The sequence below is a fragment of the Channa argus genome, chromosome 13, assembly GCF_033026475.1.
Source record: "Channa argus isolate prfri chromosome 13, Channa argus male v1.0, whole genome shotgun sequence".
Classification (NCBI taxonomy): domain Eukaryota; kingdom Metazoa; phylum Chordata; class Actinopteri; order Anabantiformes; family Channidae; genus Channa; species Channa argus.
The window spans coordinates 18956361-18978102 of record NC_090209.1 but is presented as its reverse complement, the minus strand read 5'-3'; the positions used below and the strand labels follow the sequence as shown (position 1 = coordinate 18978102).

At 39.3% G+C, this 21742-nt stretch overlaps 1 protein-coding gene across 9 annotated transcripts in view; it reads right to left on the bottom strand.

The window, feature by feature from the left end:
- bsna (bassoon presynaptic cytomatrix protein a) overlaps positions 1–21742 on the bottom strand; it is a 108760-nt gene that overhangs the window by 66471 nt on the left and 20547 nt on the right. For 8 of the 9 annotated variants that reach the window (XR_010916336.1, XR_010916338.1, XR_010916337.1 and 5 more), the window contains exon 2: positions 14674–15981. Coding sequence is in view for 1 of the 9 variants with exons in the window: in XM_067526938.1 (XP_067383039.1) it covers positions 14674–15981 (1308 nt within the window). In the remaining 8 variants the exon portion in view is untranslated. Of the gene's footprint in view, positions 1–14673; positions 15982–16834; positions 17112–21742 lie in introns of those variants that run through there. The other variant, XR_010916340.1, reaches the window with a different exon arrangement.

Genomic DNA, 21742 nt, shown 5'->3' with positions numbered 1-21742 from the left:
CCCTCCACGACGTCAGAAAGATCCCACCCTACGTTTCTGAATATGCACACTGTACACACTCGCAGTTGGACATTTTGACAATTTGACCTTGGAAGAACCTTGTGCGAAGTCTAAGGGGGTTTCTGCATGATAATAAGTAACATTCTGTCTCCTGATGAAGCTTTGGATTGTATTTATAGCAGTTTATAATCCCACTCTACATCATTGGAACTCTACTTCCGTGGACATTGCCAAATCATATTTACCATGAAATGAAAAAGTTAAAGTCTGGTGGACAGAGAGAAGACAGAAGCATAGGTGCGCTCCATCTGCTTTGCTTTGCTCCTGAGATACAGACATTGAGCAAATGAATGAATGAAAAGGGGCGTAAATTAATGTTCTCTCCGTGTGTCACAACCCCAAAACACACACCATCCACACACAGACACACACACTAACTACAGGAGAATAAAAGGTGCACCGACTGAACAAATGATAGTGGTGATACTCTGAAAGAAAGACAGAGGAAAGACAGACAAGATGACTGTCCAACCTTGTCATTCAGTAATCCATGTGAGTCATGACTGTGTGCGTTTGCGCTGGGTTTCGCATTAGATGCAGGTTTCCCTTTGGATGATGTAAAGGATTATGTGTTTTACTTAGGATTTCTCTTTTACACACAAGCACACAGACACGTACACAATTCAGCTCATGAGTCACTCATTCTGAGAAACGGTGTGTGAGAGAGAGATAGGGTTTAAAAGAAAGGCTGCTCACTGCGTTTCATATGAAAACATCAGAACCCCAGAGAGAAACAGAAAGAGCTGTAGGAGCAGAAAGATTTAAAAAGAGAAATGCTTTTTAGTTCAGTCCAAGTTCCCACGCACCTTTTTTCAAGTTTCAGTGGTTGCCAAGTTTCCTGCTGTCAGTACATGTATGTTTTTCAGAAAAAACAGTATTTGCTGGGATTCCAGAAAATCAGCAATTGATCAGAAAGTTTGTAAAATAGACTGGAAATATACTTTCCTTACCTAAATAGAAAAAGAGAAAAACAAGCACATTTCATTCATTTTAATATTCTCCTTCAGCTCCATAATTTTAAATGTTTTTGTCCCTGGAAAACAGGAGGTCCAGTGGGACACATTACTTCCCTCCTGCCACCATCTAAATGCCCTTCGAACTGTATCTACATCATACATTGTTAAAAATATACAAATGGTTAGGACAAGTGTGTGAAACCATATTGTCTACACTTATATAATACTTTTCTACCCATTGTTACTCAAAGGCCTTTACACTGCTTCTCATTCACCCATTTGCACTCACAATCACACACCAATGGGGGAGCTGCTTAGCAGCTGGCTGAAACTCAGCCAGGATCAACTAAGCTGGGGTTCTGTGTCTTGCTCAAGGACATTTTGGCGTGCGACGGGAGGAACCGGGGATTGAACCAACAACCCTGGGATGAGCAGATAATTGCTCTACCTCCTGCACCACAGTCGGCACATTATGAGCTGCTAAAAACAGCAGCATGCTATACATTGTCGGAGTCATATTTCTTCCCTCTTTTTTTTTGTTAGAGGCTCAAGGTTGTAATGACAACAGGCCAACTGTTTCCACAGCAGCACACTGCATTTTTCTAGTCGGCCATAGAGTTTACGGTCTATATTTTCTCAAACTGAAACTTGCACACTGGCTTGGCGGTAACCTCTGGGGATAACAAGCTCTGCGTCGCTTTAAGACAATATTACTCTAGTCAGCCATAACGACTCAGACATTCAGGCCTCTGCTCTGCACATTTCTCAAAGAGAATCTTTCATTAAGGTTCAGCAGCGGATTCAATTCTAGTAATATTATGTTTTGTTTTCATCTCCTCTTTGCCTTCAGGCATTGTCTTGGTAGAACAGGGCTTATCTTGTTTTCTATCACTGGTAATTGGTACAGCTGTAACAGAGACAGATCTGGGAAAACCGCTCTGGTATCCTAGTAAGCTTCTTCTTGATGATTTTGATATGCGCTGAACCTCATTTTGGCTTAACAAATGCATAAATCTGTAAACCAGTAGTGATCATTGCAAATCAGCTTCATTTTGTATTTAATCTATGTCACTTCAGCCCTACAGGTTTAGGAGTCATTTTTTTCCATGTCAGTGGTGATGTTATACAGATGACTAACTCTTCTTTTCTCCCATTATCACTATATACACATATTAAATAAAGTGGGGTGTTTTCATTTTGAAAAGTGGATTTTTCTTACACTTACATATAATGTTTAAGGTTTTTTGTATTTGTTTTTTTTTTGCACCTTAGCTCGAAATTTTCAATTAGCCAACTCGATAGATACAGTGATCATCAAGAATGCATTGCTTTCTGCCACATAGACAATTAATGTTTTTGTAAAGCTATTGAGCCTGAACAATCACCTATAAGGACGATGATTTTGTTAAGGCCATTAAATATATCTAAGTAATAGGGGAAAAATAGGAAACGTTGAATTAACATTGTTTAAAATTACATATGATTTAAATCACTGGAATCTAGTCAGTTGTTTATGGAATAAAGTCAGTATATTGATGAAGGACAGTATTTCATGTTTTTTTGTTCCCATGCAGGTGGAGCTGTGGCTTAAAATGGCATTTGACACAACAGTGATCTTTTAACTTTGTGAAAGGACCTTTAGAGAAAAGTGCAAAAGATGTAATTTCAAAATTACCAGGCTTGATGCAGACATGGTCTTCACTTTTTTGTGGTTGAATACGAAAACAAACCTGCACACTTTTTTCAAAATCAAATCAATATTTTCCAAATATTCCAAATCAATATAATTATTGTATATATAGTACGTAGACAACATGAAACTTTCGTTTTCTTCGTTGCAACACTTATTGAACAGGCTTAAATCAATCAAAACCTACATTTTGGATCTATATTAATCCCAGTCTCAGTTGTGTGTTTTTAAAATCTCTGTAGTCTTGAGAGAAATATCCCCATCATTCATCACAGTTCCAAGCCAAAAGTTACTTTTAAAAAACTGTGGCTCCAAGCAACGTCCATGCCATGTTCCCCCCACTGTATTCAGCCTGGAAAGGGAATTCCCATTTTCCCTCAGCAATATCATCCCTACACCTCTAGGTTTGAACTTGTTCAGAATCACGCAGTGTGGTTTTGTGGTAGTCTCTTTTATGTGTGTGAGGGGTGGCAATCAGCTGTATAGCTCAGGAGAAGGTACAGCTTTTCTCGCTGACCCATTTAAATGCAACATGGTGGAGAGAGTCATGAAAGTAGGACAGGAAAAAGTACAAAACTTAAAGGTACTGCATGCAGAAACTCACAGAGCCACAGACCGAGCACACCTATCTCCTCCACTCCTTCTAGATCCTGTTTCCTCTGGACCAAATTAATGCATTGATGTGTTTTTCTGAATCTCTTATTATTCCTTTATGTCAAACATAGCTTCACATATGATGCATTACTTTCTCAAGAGCTCATAAACTGGCTCGATTGACTCCACCCCCATTTGTGGATGGAGTAAAGTGGTATGTCCCTGTGTGTGCGTTTAAGGCTCATCGAGGGAGGCACCACTTGACAGTCCCCAGGAGGGCCATTCTGCTGCCGTTACAGCCTCCACTTCAAAATAACATTTCTACCAGTGACTGCAGGGGGGACAGTAACACACCTGCTAGTAGAAAGACATAGGACTCATAAGGTGTTTTTAAGGTGTAAGAAAAAAGAAGAAAAAAAAGCTGCTGCTCAGCTACACGCATTTTAGTGGCTGAAGCCTCAATAACATTTTATACCCTCTAGAAATAAATATAATATAAACTTTGTAAAGATAAAATATATAACTAACAGATAACTATCTATCTAGGCCTATTTATAGAGGATGTCCTCTCCTGCAGTTCTGAAAAATTTAGCAAGAGACATTTTGGAACAGGATGTTTCTTTGCAAACCTCCCCAGCCACTCCTCCGTGGTTACATAGAGGGAATAAACTCGCTTACCTCTTCCTCTCTTTCTCATCCTCTCCTGTTGGTATAAGTTTCTCTTTCGCAGTCCCAAACCTCATCTGTATTTCAATTGGAACTAGCAAATTAGGAAAGTAAATTAAGTCGAAAATCTCACACTCTCACTCAATTTAAACAAAGGCTATAACTCTTTGCCACAACCTTTATTGCTGTGTTGCTATAATTTTTAGGACTTTAATGTGTCTAAACTGCATATCAACAAAAGTATTTAACCTAATAATATCTATAAAAGTGTTGAATTGGTATATTTCATATTATTACAGTATCTGCTCCACCTTTAAGGAAATAAGGGGTAAGAAACTGGACTTATCAACCATGCTACCACTAATAATATCAATAGTTGCCCATGATGCTTTCTATTTTTTCTGTAGTGTGTTGTTAAAAAAAAGGGATTCAAGCTGACAAATTTGCACTAACTTAACAAGGTTATTAATGGATTGATTGGATTTCAGATTTCTCTACTATTGGTTCTGGAAAAGGTGACCACTTAAAAAAGAAAGAGCATCTAACACGTGAATCTGTGTGTCAAAGTTAACTAAAGTTAATTCAATGAAAAACATTTCTGCAGATGTGCTACCATAAGTGTATTTACAGATTACCACTGGACTGAAATTCTTTTTGCCTTGGACACACAGCAAAATACAAAAGAGAAATTTTTTTTTTTCTGTGGGTAGAGGAGGCCTATTCAGTGAAAACGAATGTGTTCGGCGCTTGTCCTTCACTTTCCCCTCTGCTTCCAAAACCTGTGTTTTGTCTTTGGTCTCTCAATTTAGGAGTGTTTTCTCTCTTCCGTCTCTCTGCCCCTGATCAAGGTCTCTGTGTTTATGGGGGCCAAAACTAAAGCAATAAAAAAGTGCTCCTTTAATGTGTTTTGTTGTGTGTGTGTGTGTGTGTGTGTACTTTATAGAGAGGGCTTTCTTCCAGCTGAGGCTGTAATGCTCACACAAACTGGGAGAGAGAATTGGACCAGAGAGACAAAGAGAGTCAACAAAGACAGACAACTGAAAGAAAGAAAGAGGAAAAGTTGAAGCTAGAACTCAGAACACATACCAAGACCTGCATGAGACAAGAAAGTGTTGAGCAAGAGAATGAAGCAAACATAAGGAAAACAGGGAAACTGGTGCAGAGATGAGAGGATCAAAGAAATGTAGAAGGACGGACAGATGGAGGGGTGGAGGCAGACTGATATGGGATGGAATGATGGACAAGTGTAGATAAGAAAAGGAAATGATGCTCGAGTGGGATGAGTGAAGGAGATGCTGGGGGAAGTAGGAGGAAAAGGAAAAAGAGAAGGGTGATTCAAAAACCAATTAGAAGATAAAACTGAAAGATTGTGGAGGATAAAACAACTGAAAACAGGAGCAGCAGAGGGGTGAAATAGACGAGGAAGAAAGAGGTGAAGGAGGTGTCATCAAAAGACAGAGAGAGAAGCACAAGGTGAGGCGAGATGGAAAACATCACAAAGCAGCACCATCATAAATAATGACTGGTGTGTGTGTGTGTGTGTGTGTGTGTGCATGTGTCTGTGTGTGTTTAAATAAAGAAACCTCAGAAAACTGGAAGAGCATGATTTACGTCACAATGGAGCCTGAAGAGTATTTAAGGCTCAATAAACGCTATTGCTTTAAGAAGTCTGTGTTTCTGTCACAATAAACATTTTAAAAAGTGGCTTTTTGTGTGTGCGTGTGTCTTACGTCTCATCACAGCATCATCTTAAAATGACACTTCCAACCTGACTAAACCAAGAAAGACAAACCAAGAGCTCCATTTCAGTTTCTGTCGTATTCAAAATCTTAAAAACGTCTTGTTAGCATGCAAAGCTGACCACAGACGTTTCTCCAACAAGATGATGAAAACGGCAAATGGTCTGCACTTATTATGCAACTGAGTTGTGGTTCAATGTCTTGCTCAATTATACTTTGACATGTGACCAGAGAAGACAAGGATCGAACCACCGACTATGGGATTGTTGGATGACCGATAGCTCCTGCGCCACAGTCGCACACAAAACATAGCACTGAGTACTGTAGGAGTCTAAGAAGTCTGATCGAAGGATCGAAAATGGTTTGAGAGTCATGGGTCAACTTTACATGAAACATTCAATTCATCACATTTAATGGACTTGACAGATTCAGGACAGAGATATGTAAGCAAAGAAGTCTTAAGTAATTAAACTACCCTTGAATATTAGACCAAAACTTTTAATACGCACTGAAATATTAAAGGTGCGTCTAATTTTGGCATCACATTGAATCAGTTTGAGCTCACATCTCAGTGTAGTGTCAAACATCTGTCAGACACCTGTTTGAAATATTTAGGGCCTTATTTTACAGTTTTGGTCTAAATAACTAGCAGAAATAAGATGTTCAAACACTAATCAAAAAAGTATGTCAGAGCTATGAAACATCCATGAATAAATCCATAGTGTGTATTCAGTTTGTACTGTACATACTTACGTGCACCTGCACAATCTAATACAGGCTTTTTGCCACAAATTCTACTTTTATAAAGCTATAAAGTAGGAGTTTTTAAGTTTAAATTGTCAGAATGGTGATAATTCTATATGCTCATAGATGAAGGCATAGTGGGGGGCAGAGTCATACTGCAGTGCATTATATTTTAAATCGGATGGGAAATTATAACCTTGTTAAAGTAGAAGTCATGACAGAGCATATTAACCATAAATGTATATACATACATCTTACGATTTGTGTATAGGTATGTGAAATTCTACCATCGATCATTTGCCAAATGTCAGGTGTGCTAGAGAAAAGTATATTTTCTTTATTCCTTGTTAACATTACTATTTTACTATTTAGAATTGCTACTCTCACTCACTCTCCTGGAGTAACACAACAACAACCAACATCATCTGAGGCAAAGACAAATCATGAGATGTGAAAGTCCAACACTGTCTCCTATTGCTTTGCTATTTTTGTCAGCCAAATATCTGACCCTGCAGTCTGTCTGTCTGAGTTTTATTTAACTTTTTTTTACAGCTGTGATTAAGCAGTCACAGCAGGTAGTTAGGATTAGAGAAAGGCTGTTTGTCTCAATCAACACAAAAAAAATTAACAGCCATTTCACACTCAACCCTATTTATTTTCTTAGAAACGAAATCACATTTTTTTCTCATTAGTCGCCACTGTTATTAAATGTAATTTGTATCCAAAAAATACATTGGAGCAGAACATATAGTGGTTTCAAAAAGCAAATCACATTAGTAATTTAGTTGCATAGATACATAAATCCTAGGCAACAGGGTTGGACAGTCAGGTCTACCCATCACTGAGAATGTGCATAGATAACTCTGTCTGGTTTGAAGCTAAACAAGTTTAGACCAGCAGATGGTTATTTTTTTAATCACCTATGAGTTTCATGAGCACTTTAATAAGAAATTGAATATGTTGAAATAAGAATTCTGTGCTTCAGCTCCTGGTTCCTCCTAGCTACATGTCAAAGTGTCAAAACTCCAAATTGCTTCTGGCGGGTCAGGTGAGCAGCTTGTATGGCAGCTGCCATCATTGTGTTTGTGAGAATGGGTGAATGTCAAGCTACTGTATAGTGCTTTAGATATATAGGGAGACCATTTAGCATTTTTTAAAAGTCACTTTTGTTGAAGGACTTTAAAGACATATCGTATGAATTCTTTATTCACTTTTAGGCTCCCCTGCATTTACTGTTTATCTTTGTCCTGTTATTGCTCTGTCTCTGTCAGAGCTCTTGAAATATTCAGTACACCTCACACCACTCATTCTTTTAAAGTTTACTGTAAAGATGTGAGAATAAGGGAGGACAAAAGAAGACTTATTCTAAAAGAGAGTAAATAAAAATAGAAATAAAAGGTGAAATGTAAGAGTGAAGAACAAAATGTAAAAAGTGGAAAGGCTATATTTACACTTAAAGCAGGAAAGCGATCAGAAAGTTGCCAGTTTGAATCCTGCCTGGGAAAATCTGGGTCGGAGAGAGAGAATGAAAAAAAGGAGGCAGAGAGATGAAAAGAACAGATGGAGAGGAGGCGGGTGCACAGAGCAGGAGAAGGAGAAGAGGAGAGGACGGCGAGTCGTTGTTTTATTAATTGTAGTGAGATGTCTTGAAGTGCAAGAGTGAACCATCCGTCCATTATGAACGCTGTCTTTCTTGCTGTTGCTCTCATCCTCTATTTTTGTTCAGTTTTCTGTCTAAATAGAGAAGCATGACTCACTCCGTCCTTTTTTTTCCCTTTTCATTTCCTTCTTTCTACAATTTTACCATTTTATGGCCCTAAGATACATTTAGTTAAAAAAAAGATTTTTTTTGTGTGTGTGTGCTTTTACCGCTCTTTGTTGAACTAATTCCTTAAGGGTCAGCATTAATACCTCGATTCAAAAAGCCCCATTTTCAGAAAAGTTGTGTATTGTGTTACATTCATTAATAATTCATTAATATTAATAAACATTCAGGAACACAATAACAGGAACATAACAAAGGTCATTTTTTTAATAAATGTGACATGTTTGACTACTACTACTAATACAAGTAATAATAATAACAATAATAATAATAAGAGGTTATGTACTGTATATATTGTATTCCCTAACTTTTAGGAAGTATCCAACAACCATAAACACAAACACGATGCAGACACAAAGAGATATAGTTTGGTTTGTTTTTAGTTTGTATGGGGGGGGGGGTTGTCGGAGGTTGTACACAATGTGACATCTCCTTCTTTCTGTCTGTACTATTTTCAGATGCTGACCAGCATTTCAGCTAAACAGCTGGTAGAAAATGTTCTGACAGATAAACACACACATGCACACACACTGATACACACACTTGGTGTAACTAAATTGATTCTGGCCGCCCTCATCATCAGCTTGTGATGTTCGAGTCACAATAATTGACTTCACTGTGGCCCTCCAGTCAACAAATCAACCCGTGGAAAGTGCATGTTACATAAACTGTGTGTTATAAGTTGTGTGCATTTCTAACTGACTATCATCTAATATTGAACATAGTAATGCACAATGGTGGACATAATGTATGTAATCTGGCTGGCATGTGTGTGTTTGTGTGCACAGCTTGGCTGTGTGGTGATCTCTTAGTTTGCCGTGAGGACATTGTGACTGTGATTCACTTTATCACACTTTCAGTTATATGATGGTTAATGTAAGTTTTTTTAGGTTAAAAGTTTGGTTTGGGTTTAGATTAAGGCCTCGGGTTAGGAACTTAGTTGTTGTGGTTTTGTTTAGGATAAGAAGCTGGGGAACGTATTTTCCAATTAGTGTCTTCATCACTATCAAATTCCTTTTGTGTACCTAGCACAAATCCTCATAATGTACAGTAAATAATTTATTGTTCAAATTAAGAGCTCGTTTAGGGTGAGGTTAGAATGAGAGTTTAGGGAAACTCTCCAGAAATTGTATTTAGTCAAAATAATTTTCTGAAGGAAACACAGCTGTGGGTGAGAGAGAGAGTGGAACAGCGTTTTACTCTTTGACCATACAAAGCAAAGTTTACACTTAACCATCAGATTACCATTGCAGATCTAAGTTTGTAGCATTTATTTGTCTGGTGTTGACTAAATGTCACAGTTTATGAAACATTATACGGCTTATGTTAAAACATTTCTTCTGGCAGTTTCCTCGCTCCATTAGCTTGAGCCTTTGTGGGTGTCTGCTCTCTGCTCATCAATTTGCAGATTGTTATTCCCTGAATTAGGTTTCCCAGTGGAACAGAAAGCGGAACAAACAATGAATGAAGATAACAAGGAGAAGTGAAAGGATGGAACAAGGTGAGGGGATGGAAAAAGAAAACGTGAAAAAAGGTGAACTGGAAAAACTAACTCAACTCCATTAGCAAGCTTTGTGAAATCATACATCATTATTTATGTTAACGTTTTGGCCATTTTGGCCACATTTGGCTGAGGTAGACCAGACTTTGGAATGTTTATTAAACTATAGTGGCAACCAATGAGTGTCATGAAAAAGAAAATCTGTTTTGATTGTTGTGAGTAAATCATAGAAGCTGCTCTAAACCATGTGTGGCCCTTGAGGCCTTCTAAAGGACTCACCTTCATGAGCTGTGTCCTTCATGGCATCTAGCCTCAGAACTGGAACACTGCTCAAAGTATGTGCGTCACTCATAAACATGCAAATCTACACACAGATGTAACAATACATCGTTGCAAATGTTTTTTTGAGAATGCAATCACACGGGCTGACTAAATACCCAGATTTTAGACATTTTCCACTCACACACAAACAAACCAAATCTGCACAAAAGCAGCAGCAATAAGAATAAAGGTCACAATCTCTCATCAGTTCCTTTCAGATGTGCAGCCTCTCTCTCACACACACACACAAAAGAAAATGCAAGCTCACACTCCTGGACAGTCAGACACATATCCAGGTGGACTGTTTGCAGTAATCTTAATAATCGTTTCGACAGCAGTGATGACAGCTGTGAAAGCTTGAATGACAGTCTGGACAGAGAAATGGCCTCATTCACTCATTCGCTAACAGCTGCTTAGAAACTGCGTGTGTGTGTGACTGTGAGAGAAAGAGACGGCGTGTAATCATTGTTCATGTCAGAGCTTCATGATGAGGCTGTATGAGTAATTGTTTTAATATGTTTTCATGTTAAATGCAGTGCTCAGATCACACATTATACAGAGAAACAGCTTTGAACATGCATACAATACAATTCTGTTTCTCACTGTCCCCTTCAAGCTATTTGTGATTTATTTAAATAAACAGGATTTCCTAAGTTTTCTTTTTTAAAAGGTGTGACAAAGAGAAAAGCAAAAAGACGGGGGGAAAGACACAGCTGATAGGAAAGAAAATATGATAGGAGAAAAGTATGGGAGGCAGGAAGTTGAGAGGAGAAATGGAGCTGGATGTACTGTGTGACTTTTTACTTTTCTGTCCTAGGACACACTGCCTCCCTGTTACATATTTCATCACTGCTATTTATATTAAAGGGAAGAAAAAAACGTAAATTATTGATAAATCAAAGGAGTGCTACAATCCACGTCTGGAGTTCCTGTCGTTCGTCTGCACTTGACATTCACTTTTGAAAAAAGACAACGCTGGTTTGTGTAAGAGGGCATATGTCAGTGCCTGGTAAAGGAAAGTGGCATAACATCCATGGAAAGAGAAGTCTGTTTATGGACTGATGATATTATGTACAGCTGAGGGTGCAGAAAAAGCCTCAGCGAGCCAAAAGAGCCGAGAGTTAAGTTACTTCTCAGCAAAAACGGCTTCTGAACTCATCGCTTCAGTGTCGTCATCGTTCCCTCCCCCTCCTAGAATACTCTTTTCCCCTACTGTTCTACTTACTGTGTAGTGTGTGTGTGTCTGAATGTGTTAGTTTGCATCTTCCCTCTGGACTGGAGGCTGCACGTGATTCAGCACTACATGCTGGGTTTTCTCTCAGCTCTCTTTCGGTCTGTTTCCACCGCTCGCTTTGCTCTTTATCTGTTTTCGTCTGTCTTTTAATTCTTCTGTTTTTCTTTAGCCATCTTTATTTCATTGTGAATTCACTAACCACCATGTCTCTCGCTCGACTAGACCTAGAACTTCACCAGGACTTTAAGTAAAGATAGTTAAGAAATATGCAGTGTCAAATTACATTTTCTCTCTATAGTGGACGTTATTTATTTTTAAATACTTTAACCACATTATACAATTATACAAAACTGTATATTTTCTCTAAGACTTCATTGTTGGACAGTACATTACAGTACTGTGAACAAGAGTACTCCCTAAAGACCCCAAAGGCTTCATGCTGCCTTGAATTAATTCTGAATCTTTCTGAATCTGCCTGCCTGCCTAACTGACTTACAAGCATCCTTGTTTCTTTCTGTCTTTTGTTTCATCATTTACACATCTCTCAATTTCAAGTTTTATTTTCCCCAATGTTACTTGTAGTTCTTTACATCTCAGCATTCTTTTTTTCAGACTTCTTTCTATCACATTTTATTTCTTCTATCCTCAAACTTGCTTTCATCCTTCCTTTCACGTTTTCCTACATACCATGCACCTTCTTCTTACTCTTCTGTTGCTTAAAGTCTTTTTCTTTTCCCCTTTAAGCCTTTAAGCATGTCTGGGTCGAAAAGGATGAGGTGAGAGACCAGTTGGCCTTTGTATTTATTTCATTGTGGGATGAGCAGAATCCTTTTGTTTTTTGGTTCTGTTTCTTTTAAGCCATTCATTCTCTGTCTTTTTTCACCATTTGGCATTTCTCTGCTTCTTTTATCCTTTATTTTATAACTTTCTTTTTCCCTGTTGCCTTCCTCTCAATTACTTTCCCCCCCCTCACCCATCTCCGATTGATTTTGATTGTATTTCCATTTCTTTGTCTTTATCTTTTGCCCCTCATCTCATATTCTTGGTTTTTCTTTTGAGCCAAGTCACTGGGGTAAAAATATATATACAAACAAACACATGCAATTGGACATTTCTATTTTTGTCAGTTGAAATAACATGAGCAACTATGGTCAGAGCTCAATAATTACATGTACATTGAAATAGGTTTGCAGGACACCTCAGAGACTGTGGATACATTTCTGCTCATCCCAGTTCTTCCTCTCTCTGCTTGTTAAAGTTCAACTCTGCCAGTCTTCGGGTATTATTCATTATCAATTTACTATAATTATGAAGTTACCAAAATTACTAATCAATGGGCAATCACCAAAGTTCTCTGAGAGGTTGGACAGGCATTCCTCCCTTTAAACTTTTAAAGGTGAATATTTCTACACTACAGTGTTGTTCAGTGAATCTGGGTCCCATTAAGCATTGGCAGTCCCTCTCCACTATAAGAGACATTCACATATTGAATCTTTAAAGATGTAATATTAACATATATGTAAAATTAACATCTGATATGTTGAATAATATATGGGTCGATGAGATTTGCAAATCATTACATTCTATTTTTATTTATGTTTTACACATGGACCCAACTTTTTTGGAATTGGGGCTGTAGTCTGTTTTTTCTGAATTGTAGGTTTAAAAAAATGCAGCATAAGTAGGGGCTGCTCCAGGATCCTCAGCACCCCTACTTCCCACAGCTGTGGTTATGAGCTATATTTTTACATAATAAATAGGTTAACTACACTCAACTTCTAAATATAGCTAAAACCCTTTATATATTGCAATTCAATGTGGTAGACCACAACATAGCACCCAACAAACACCACAGGCTCTCTCACACTTAGAATGTGAGGGTGGCTGTGGAGCTAAACGTGGTGCTAAATGTCACTAAATCGTACATGGTGATAGTCTTGCTATCAGTAGCATAAGACTTGAAATTAATCCACTCTGCTTCAGCCAACCCTCCCTCTACTTGCCTTACTACGCTCTTCTGCCATCCGCGACGCTCTCCATAGCCCTTCAGGTACTAGTCATTATCAAATTACAATAAATAAGAATACTGCAAACACATTAATCAAGCAGAAATAAGTAAAATTCTGTTAGTGGAAGAGCAAGCCTCACTCAAAAGCATTCAGAAGCATATATCTCATATAACTATTGCCAGTGCTATTCCATGAGTCTGACTTCACCCAAGAAGTTCACAGCACCTCCCGACAATAAGATCTGTTTTGGAAAACATTTCTGCTAAAAGAGATTTGAAAAGGCCACATAATGTAGCTTGAAGGTGAAAACAATTACTGTGCAAATCTTTGGCTGCGGTCTGTGTCATGATGTGGCAGATTTATCCCTGAACAGATAAATGCCTTTTATAAACACCACCCATGGGTAATTAGACCATTCTCTCAGCAGTTAACTCATGGTCACTGTAGATTACACCACAAATGAGTGCAACATCAACTTCTTCATGTTGTTATAATTCCATCAATGATCCTTTTGAATCTATGCTCTAATGCGTAGGATTACTAATCTCTTCTAATTACTGTCTCCTAATCTTTTTGGTAGAAATGTGTGTTGAACACAGACCAACATAGCACACGAAGAAAGCAGAGGGGAGCTGAGTTAATGCATGTGTCTAGTTATACGTTATAGTTATAAGTATTATCCAGAACACTGTGTAGTCAATTAGTTTAAATATAACAGTAATTCAACAAATAATTGCTCTTAAGAAATATTTTAGCAATCCAAGCTCAATCACATCCAACTACCAAGGTATTTGCTAATAAACAAATATGGAACATATATAGTTACAGTTACAGTTACAGTTATTGGAGCAAAATGGAGACAAGTGCTTTAAAATAACAAAGAAACATCAAACCTAAAAATTATAAATAGGTCTATGGAGCAAAAAGGGAGAAAACACAAATATGAGGAGTTCGCATTGCTACCACTTAGTGAAGAGGAACAGGTCCAACAGTGAAGAGAATAGCTTTTTCTATTTGTGCCGAATGTTATTGATTGTCTAGGAGAAGACGACTCTGAAGGTGTGTGTGTGTGTGTGTGTGTGTGTGTATGTGTGTGTGTTTGCACTTGCTCCTAAATGTGTACAACAACAACATGTTTGCTTTCTGTCTCATACTGTCCTAGCTTACATTTGCATCTCATGAAACTGAAACATTTGTTTTCTTAGCACTTTGCTTTAGTTTGCTGTGTTCCTTCACTTTTAAGTCACTTTGAATAAATAAGCCAAATAAGCAAATGCAAATGTAATGTAAATGTGTGTGAACACCACTGTATATGTGTGTTACATTTCTCTTACCTCCACCAGATGTGGTGTGGGGTTAAAGCCACATAGGTTACACACTTGGCTGCGACACTGAGTGCAGGTGTTGTAGTTGGGCGGGTCAGAGCTTCCGATGTTCAGCTCTGTTTTACAAAGAGGACAGTTCACTTTTGGCTTCATAGGCTCTGGAGCCGTGACAGGTGCTGCCAAAGGCTCCTGTTTCTGTGGCTCTTTCTGCAGTTGAGCAGGTGTTTGCTGATGCTGTTGTCCTTGCAGTTGTTGTCCTTGTGTCCCCTTTTGATGATGCACAGGTGACTGCTGTTTATGGGGCATGGTCTGCTGTTGTTGCTTCTGGGTTGGTGCATGCAATCCACCTATTTGAGGACCCCCCATCAGGCTTGATGGATAAGGGCCTCCCTTTTGGTTTGGCCCATGAGGGCCACCCATCTGAGGTGGAGCATGAGGGCCCCCCATTCCAAATTGTTTTGTTCCAGCAACCCCTTGTTGTTGTTTGTTGTCAACAGTTGCATTGCTGAACACCACCTTGCCTCGTGCAGGACTTGGCTGGGTGGAGGTGGTGGGTAGAGGATCAACATTAATCAGGGTACTAGCCTGATTGAGCAGTGAGGCTCCGAAGCCAAACAGTTTGGTCAGGCCATCCTGGGCAGAAGCAGGGGCCTGACTCTGAGGTCTGTGGGCCGGGGAGGAGCCGGCGCTTCTTGTCTGGTCCTGGTGGCGCACCGTTGGTTGGTGCATTGGAGAACCACGCCCCAAATCAGGCTGGGAGGGTGCCTTGGTCAAGCCAGGGAGAGGCACAGCACCAGGGTGGGGAATCCTTGGACCCTGGCTGGGCCCTCCTATGGGACCTCCAACAGCACCTGGAAATGCAGGACCTCTCTGGGAGTATGGGTCAGACCTCATGCCCTGCTGAGAGGGCCCTGTTTGTGTCTGAGGGCCACCAGGGCCTTGATGTCTTTCCAAGCCGGTGGTAGCTTGAGGCTGAGTCTGCAGCGAGGGCTGGGATGGAGGGTAAATTTGGGATTGAGACTGAGGATAATGCTGGCTCTGGGAATAGGACTGACTCTGGTTGTAATGTTGAGACTGAGGCTGCTGCTGCCGCTGGGAGGGCTGACTTTGTGGTAAAGGTTTGGGCTGTGCTGCTGCTGCCACTGCTGCTGCTGCTGCCGGTTGTGTTGGCTGAGGAGGGTGCTGCTGAGGCTGAACAATGGGTTTGGCTTGGTGGGATGGAGAGTGAATCTGCTGTTGGCTCTTAGAACGAGGCGTGGTCATATCAATGCCAAGAGCTCTCTGCATCTGACAATTCAGACACAACCACTCCTGGACCTACAGACAGAAAACAGAGACGTTTGCTGCATTTAAGATCTAAAGTTCCACACTGAAAAATTCATTTGACTTTTTTTGTGTGACATAATATAACTAAATTGGATAGTCTATCAGCGTGTTAATAACAATTTACATATTTCCACTGTATTGAGTAAAATATTTAAACCCAGGTTGTACCAGTTGACCGGGATAATCATCGTGTTCATCTTTTGCCAGTAGAATTTGAACAATGTTCTGCAGACTTTTAGGTTAAAAGACTGGTTAAAAATTTGCTTTAGTGGCATAAGAAGAGTCTCACATCAAACAAATGAAAAAAAAGAGAGTTAATTAAAGAATTTCTGTATAGGTAGAGAAGAGCATTAATATAACACATTTCTATGATACATTCAATTTCTCTTTCAAAGCTGATCACTATTGAGTTCTTTAAATATCACTGCTGACTCAGACAGGTTTACAAGTGTCTCTTATCATCCAAACCAGATGGACTCCAACTTCAAAGCAGCAGATAATAGCGAGAATGCATTTGGACGGCTACACATACAGTGGAATATGATCCATCTTTCTTGACATGGAAAACAGAAGTGCAGAGAGAATAGTTGTAATCAAGCAAAAAGAGAGGGAGAGAGAGGTAAATCAACCACAAATTGACTGCAGCGCTGACTGATTGCCGAGCTGAAACCGCAGCCGGAGTGAAAAGCATTACATCTCTCTCAGGCACACGAGGACACAGATGGGCACATGTACACATAGGAATCAAGTGGCAAGACACAAACAGATATACTATGAGACACACAGTCAAATGAAATGAATACGCAACACCCTTCAGCATCTAAAAATAAAAATAAAGCATCACCCCTCCTCCTCTTATTTCTTCCTCCTTCCTTCTCTTCTTCCTTCAGATGAGAGCTGATACTCCCTTGTGTCCGGACCTTGCTTAGCGCTGTAATTTCTTCCAACTGCAAAAACATACAGCTTGTCTCCGAGCTGTGTCAACCTGCTCTTGTCCCGTCTGTCCTGTTGTAGCTTTACATCCACCGCTGTGACCTAGCTGCCATAAATAGTGCCATTCTAGCTCCCCTGCAACTAGAGCAAAGCTAGTAAATCTCTGCACGTTTCAAGCGTTTCTCTCATCCCATTCCCTTCCCACAATGCAATGCGCAAATGCACTGTATCACCCCACCCGGTATCCACTAACCCCCCCCAATTTCTCTGTGAGGTGCTACAGGACAAGGTGGGTCCTTAAATTTAAAGGGAAGATGTAGAAAGCACTATATCATTTACGTGCACTAACTAAGCGGTTCCTCCCCTCGCACTCTCTCAGTCTGATTTGCTGTCTGGCATTTTCTAGCTTGACAGTTTTACTGATCCCATGTTCTGTTAACTCAGCGACTAAAGCCACTGCTACAATCTGACATCCTCCTTTCCTTTTTAACATATTCCCTTTGCAGCTGTCTTTCCTCTGCTCGCTATTTTCGCTCTTATTCCCACCCCCCTCAATCTTCCCCCATGCACTCCCAATTTTTCACCATCTTTGACCCCATTTTTCTGCTCTTGCTATGATCAAGTTGAAAATGTAGGTCTTGTTCCTTGAATAACTAAAGTGAAAGAAGATTTGGAAGTATAATTTTTGCGTGCAGGCTCCTCCCACATAGAGCTGCCATAATTATTTCTGATGAAAATGGCAAGAGGGAGGTGAACACGATATGGAGGAAGTAAATGGCAATCAGATTTTACCAAGTCCCTGTCTATCTCTCTGCATTATAACCAAGAAAAGCTTGAAGAGTTAGGGACAAACCAAGGGATGGAAGGATGGCAAAGAAGGAGGCGATGGAGAGGGAAAGGAGTCAGCAGTTTTTTTTTAATCCAGGCAGCTCTTCAGCTCTCTTATGTTGACCTTAATCAACAGCACTGCATCACAGAATATCCACTACTGCTTCAGAGTGTTTAAAACCAGTGATTCATTTCATCTTAGTACTGTTGCTAACATGGCAGGAAGGTGTGTGGGGGTGGAAAGAAGGAGAGGTAAAAAGTAATTTCATCCAAAAAAGCATCAGCTACAGTATTCTTATCCTTCACGGTGAACTCTAGCGCCAGTTCTTACAGTTAAATAATGTTTATTTCCTAACAAGCACTGGTAGTATACATCTTTCTTTTAATTTTACACCTATAATATACATAAATTACCAAATTTGCTGTGTATAATGTGCACATTTCCAAGGACTCACAATGGGGCGCATGAGGGTAGAAAGAATTGAGCTTAACAGACCTTTGTATTATGAATGTATTATGAATGCAGGACAACAATCTCAGCAGCATTCAGCAACCATTTTAAAAGCAATCAATCAGGCTGTTATGCCACTGTTCATCAACTATGAATGTAATCACTACAGTGAAGCATGGTGGTGGCAGCACCATGCTGTGGAGGGGCTTCTCAGGTGCGAGAACAGGGAAACTGGTCAGGATTGAGAAAAGAATAAATGCAGTGAATTAGTTCACAACCTGAGATTCAGGTGACAGTTAACCTTTTAATACAACAATGATCTAAAGCTTAACAGCCACAGTACAACAATGCTGAAGTGACTCTGAGAAAGGTCAGTGACTTTTCTTGACTGATGCAGCCAAAACCCACCTATGGATTGACCTATCTCTATGACCTATCTGATGGAGCCTGGGAGGATGTGCCAGGAAGCTGGTAATATTGCCACTGAGGCTTCTACGGAATTAAGGGTTTAAACACTGTAAATGACGATTTTAATTTTTGATTTTTAAACAATTAAATTGTGTAGAGAGCAATGAGTAATAATGCTAATTTATAGTAATCTGCTGCTTTTTATTTTGTCCTTTCAGCTTATCCTGTGTGTTCAGTGTTGCCACAGCAGATCATTGTCCGCTTGTAAATTTGGCACAGGTTTTGCACCACCCTTCCTGATGCAACCCTCTCCAATTTCTACCAGGCTTGGACTGGCACTGCACACCTGGAGATGGGAATTCTATTGGGGGTTCAGTGTCTTGCCGAGAGACACTTTGACATATAGCCGGGCCTGGGGATTAAACCACTCACCTTCTGGTCCATGGACGACTGCCTTACCAACTAAACTACAGCCGCCCCCTACTAATACTACTAATACTACCACTACGACTGCATTGGCAAAAAATACATATAAAAAAGTGAAGAGGTAAATATCTTCTGAGACAACACAAAACTATAGCTTTTATAGTTTATGAAGGTTAACCTTTAACCAAGGAGACCTACTGGCATAATACACACCTTTTTTAAAAAGCAAAAACTGCCCTTAGGTCAAATGAAGACTCCCAAGCCTCATGTTGACAGAAACTGATAAGCCTTTCATAGACAGATTCTTTGACAGGTGTCTTATGTACCTCAAAGCATAAGAGTACAGGTGTCACCTCACATTATTGGCCATTTTATTGCCCTTTTTCCACTCCCTGTGTACAATTCACATTACTCCCCGCAGCCAGTTTTGCATGTGGTGTGTCGGCCAGCTCAGGCAATTTTCAGGACTGAGGAAGTTATTACAAGAATGGATGCAAATATATTTTCTTCAATGGAGGAAAATGAGCCAGACAATCTCTAGCAACACTGAGTCTGCTGCAGAATCCATCTGGAGGAAATGTAAAAGAGAAGCTAGTACACCATTTCACTAAGAGTAAAAACGACAAGAAATAAGTACTCAAGGACATATTACCCTATTTTAGCCTTCTTTTATATAACTGTTACAATAAAATACATAATTCCTTATAACTGTATACACTTAACTGTATATACTTAGAAATTACCTGAAATATTTATCAAACATTTGTACCAATACATGTTCTGAGTGAAATAACATTTCTTGAGATTGATTTCTGACATTTACTGTAAAGATTCACAGAAATTGTTTATATCTATACACTGGCAAGAAAACAATTGGAAACACCTAGACACTTGTGTATTTTTACTATCTTTTGTTGGGTTTATCAATCAAATGGTTGTACATGTCCATCCACACATTTCTTCAACCACTTACCCTATTTAGGCTAAGTACAGCCTGTCCCAGCTGTCAATGGGTGAGGGGCTGGGTACACCCTGGACTGATTGCCGTCTATCTCAGGGCCAACACAGAGACATACAGACCGACAACCATTCACAACTACAACTAGTGCTTGGTTATGAAGTACAAGTACTTTGTTATTCTATTTAAGTAGATTTTTCACGTAGCTGTACTTTACTTAAGTAGATTTAATTATGGCTACTTTGAGTTTTACTCCACTACATCTAAGAGCAAATGTTTACACTTTTTACTCCATTACATTTGTAATATTGTTGCATTACATGTTACAATCACATTACTTAATGTAGCATGTGCATTAATGCAATTTATATTTCACTAGAAATCTACCTGTTTGTTCTGAGCAGGGTTATTCTATTATAATATGTAGTTGTCTCTGTGGATGATTTATAATTTTTGAGGGAGCATTTTATTTTCTTAATTTAATTGTTTATGCGCGACCAGTCAGTGACGTCACTTCCTGCCGGTTCACGCTGCTTTCCTCAGTTGGCCAGTGGTGTTGCTGAGGAGAGCTGAGTCAGTGCCCTTGTTTTTATACTGTTAAAAGATGGTGGTAAAAGTTTTTTTAAAAAGCTAAATGTTTGAAACTTACCATTTAAATGTAATAGATGTTTTTTTACTGTTCATAAGGAATTATATGGGTATTTTCCAGACACGCCAAACAGTGGATCAGCGTGTGTCTACCCTTCACCGAGCGGCGGGGTTACCCCCCGAACCCCACTCGTGTTAGGGATTGGGGATTACTTTTACTAGTCTACATTTGTTTGTTTATTTGTTGTTTTATTTAAGTACACTTTTTGAGTACTTCCCCTGGTGGGAGGAAACCAGAGTACCAGGAAAAAAATGTGTGCAAGCACGAGGAAAACATGCAAATGCCAGAAAGAATGGCTGCAGATTCGTCAGAACAGGGAACCTTTCTAGCTGTGAAGTGGCACCACTAACTAGTCCACCACTGTGTTAGGGGGAAGGATGTATGGATGGATAGATGAAATATTATGTTGCATTAAAACAGTTTGCATTAAATTCACCTAGTGACATTTTAACCTAACCTAAAACTAATTTGTATTTTAGAACCAAGTCTTAAATGTCAAAAATGTCTTCCCATTAATGGTATTGAGCAAAATATGTCCACACAATGTGCTGAAGTCTCTCTCTCACACACACAAACACACTTTAAATAGACCATGACTCCAGCCTCTCATCTCCAGCTTATGCTAAGAAGCCCAGCTCTCATCAAACCTGCAGGAGTTTGATTTCAGTGTTTTTCTTTTTTGTTTTAACTCATGTCTCTGCAGACACCTCCAGGTTTACTTTTACTTTTATTTTACAGATGTTAAACAGGTGTTAACAGAACAAAGGGAAATGCATTTAATAATGATCAACTTGAAACAGATATCACATGCAGTAAAATAACTATATATCATAATATCCCAGTGTCTGTATGTGTTTCATAATTTCAAAGTGAATGAAGCTGTGACATCGAGAATAACGACAGAAGAGTGCACTTTTTAATCTTCTTGGTATAAAATCAATACCATCACCATTACCACCTCAACATTATAGCCTTGCCATCAGTAATACGTCAAAATAGAAATGTCTTTTAGAAAGACATGCAAGTGCATAAAAAAATCGAATAAATCCTATTTTCTCCTTTGGTGATATTCGAAGTGAATGTGAAGCTACAATAGTGG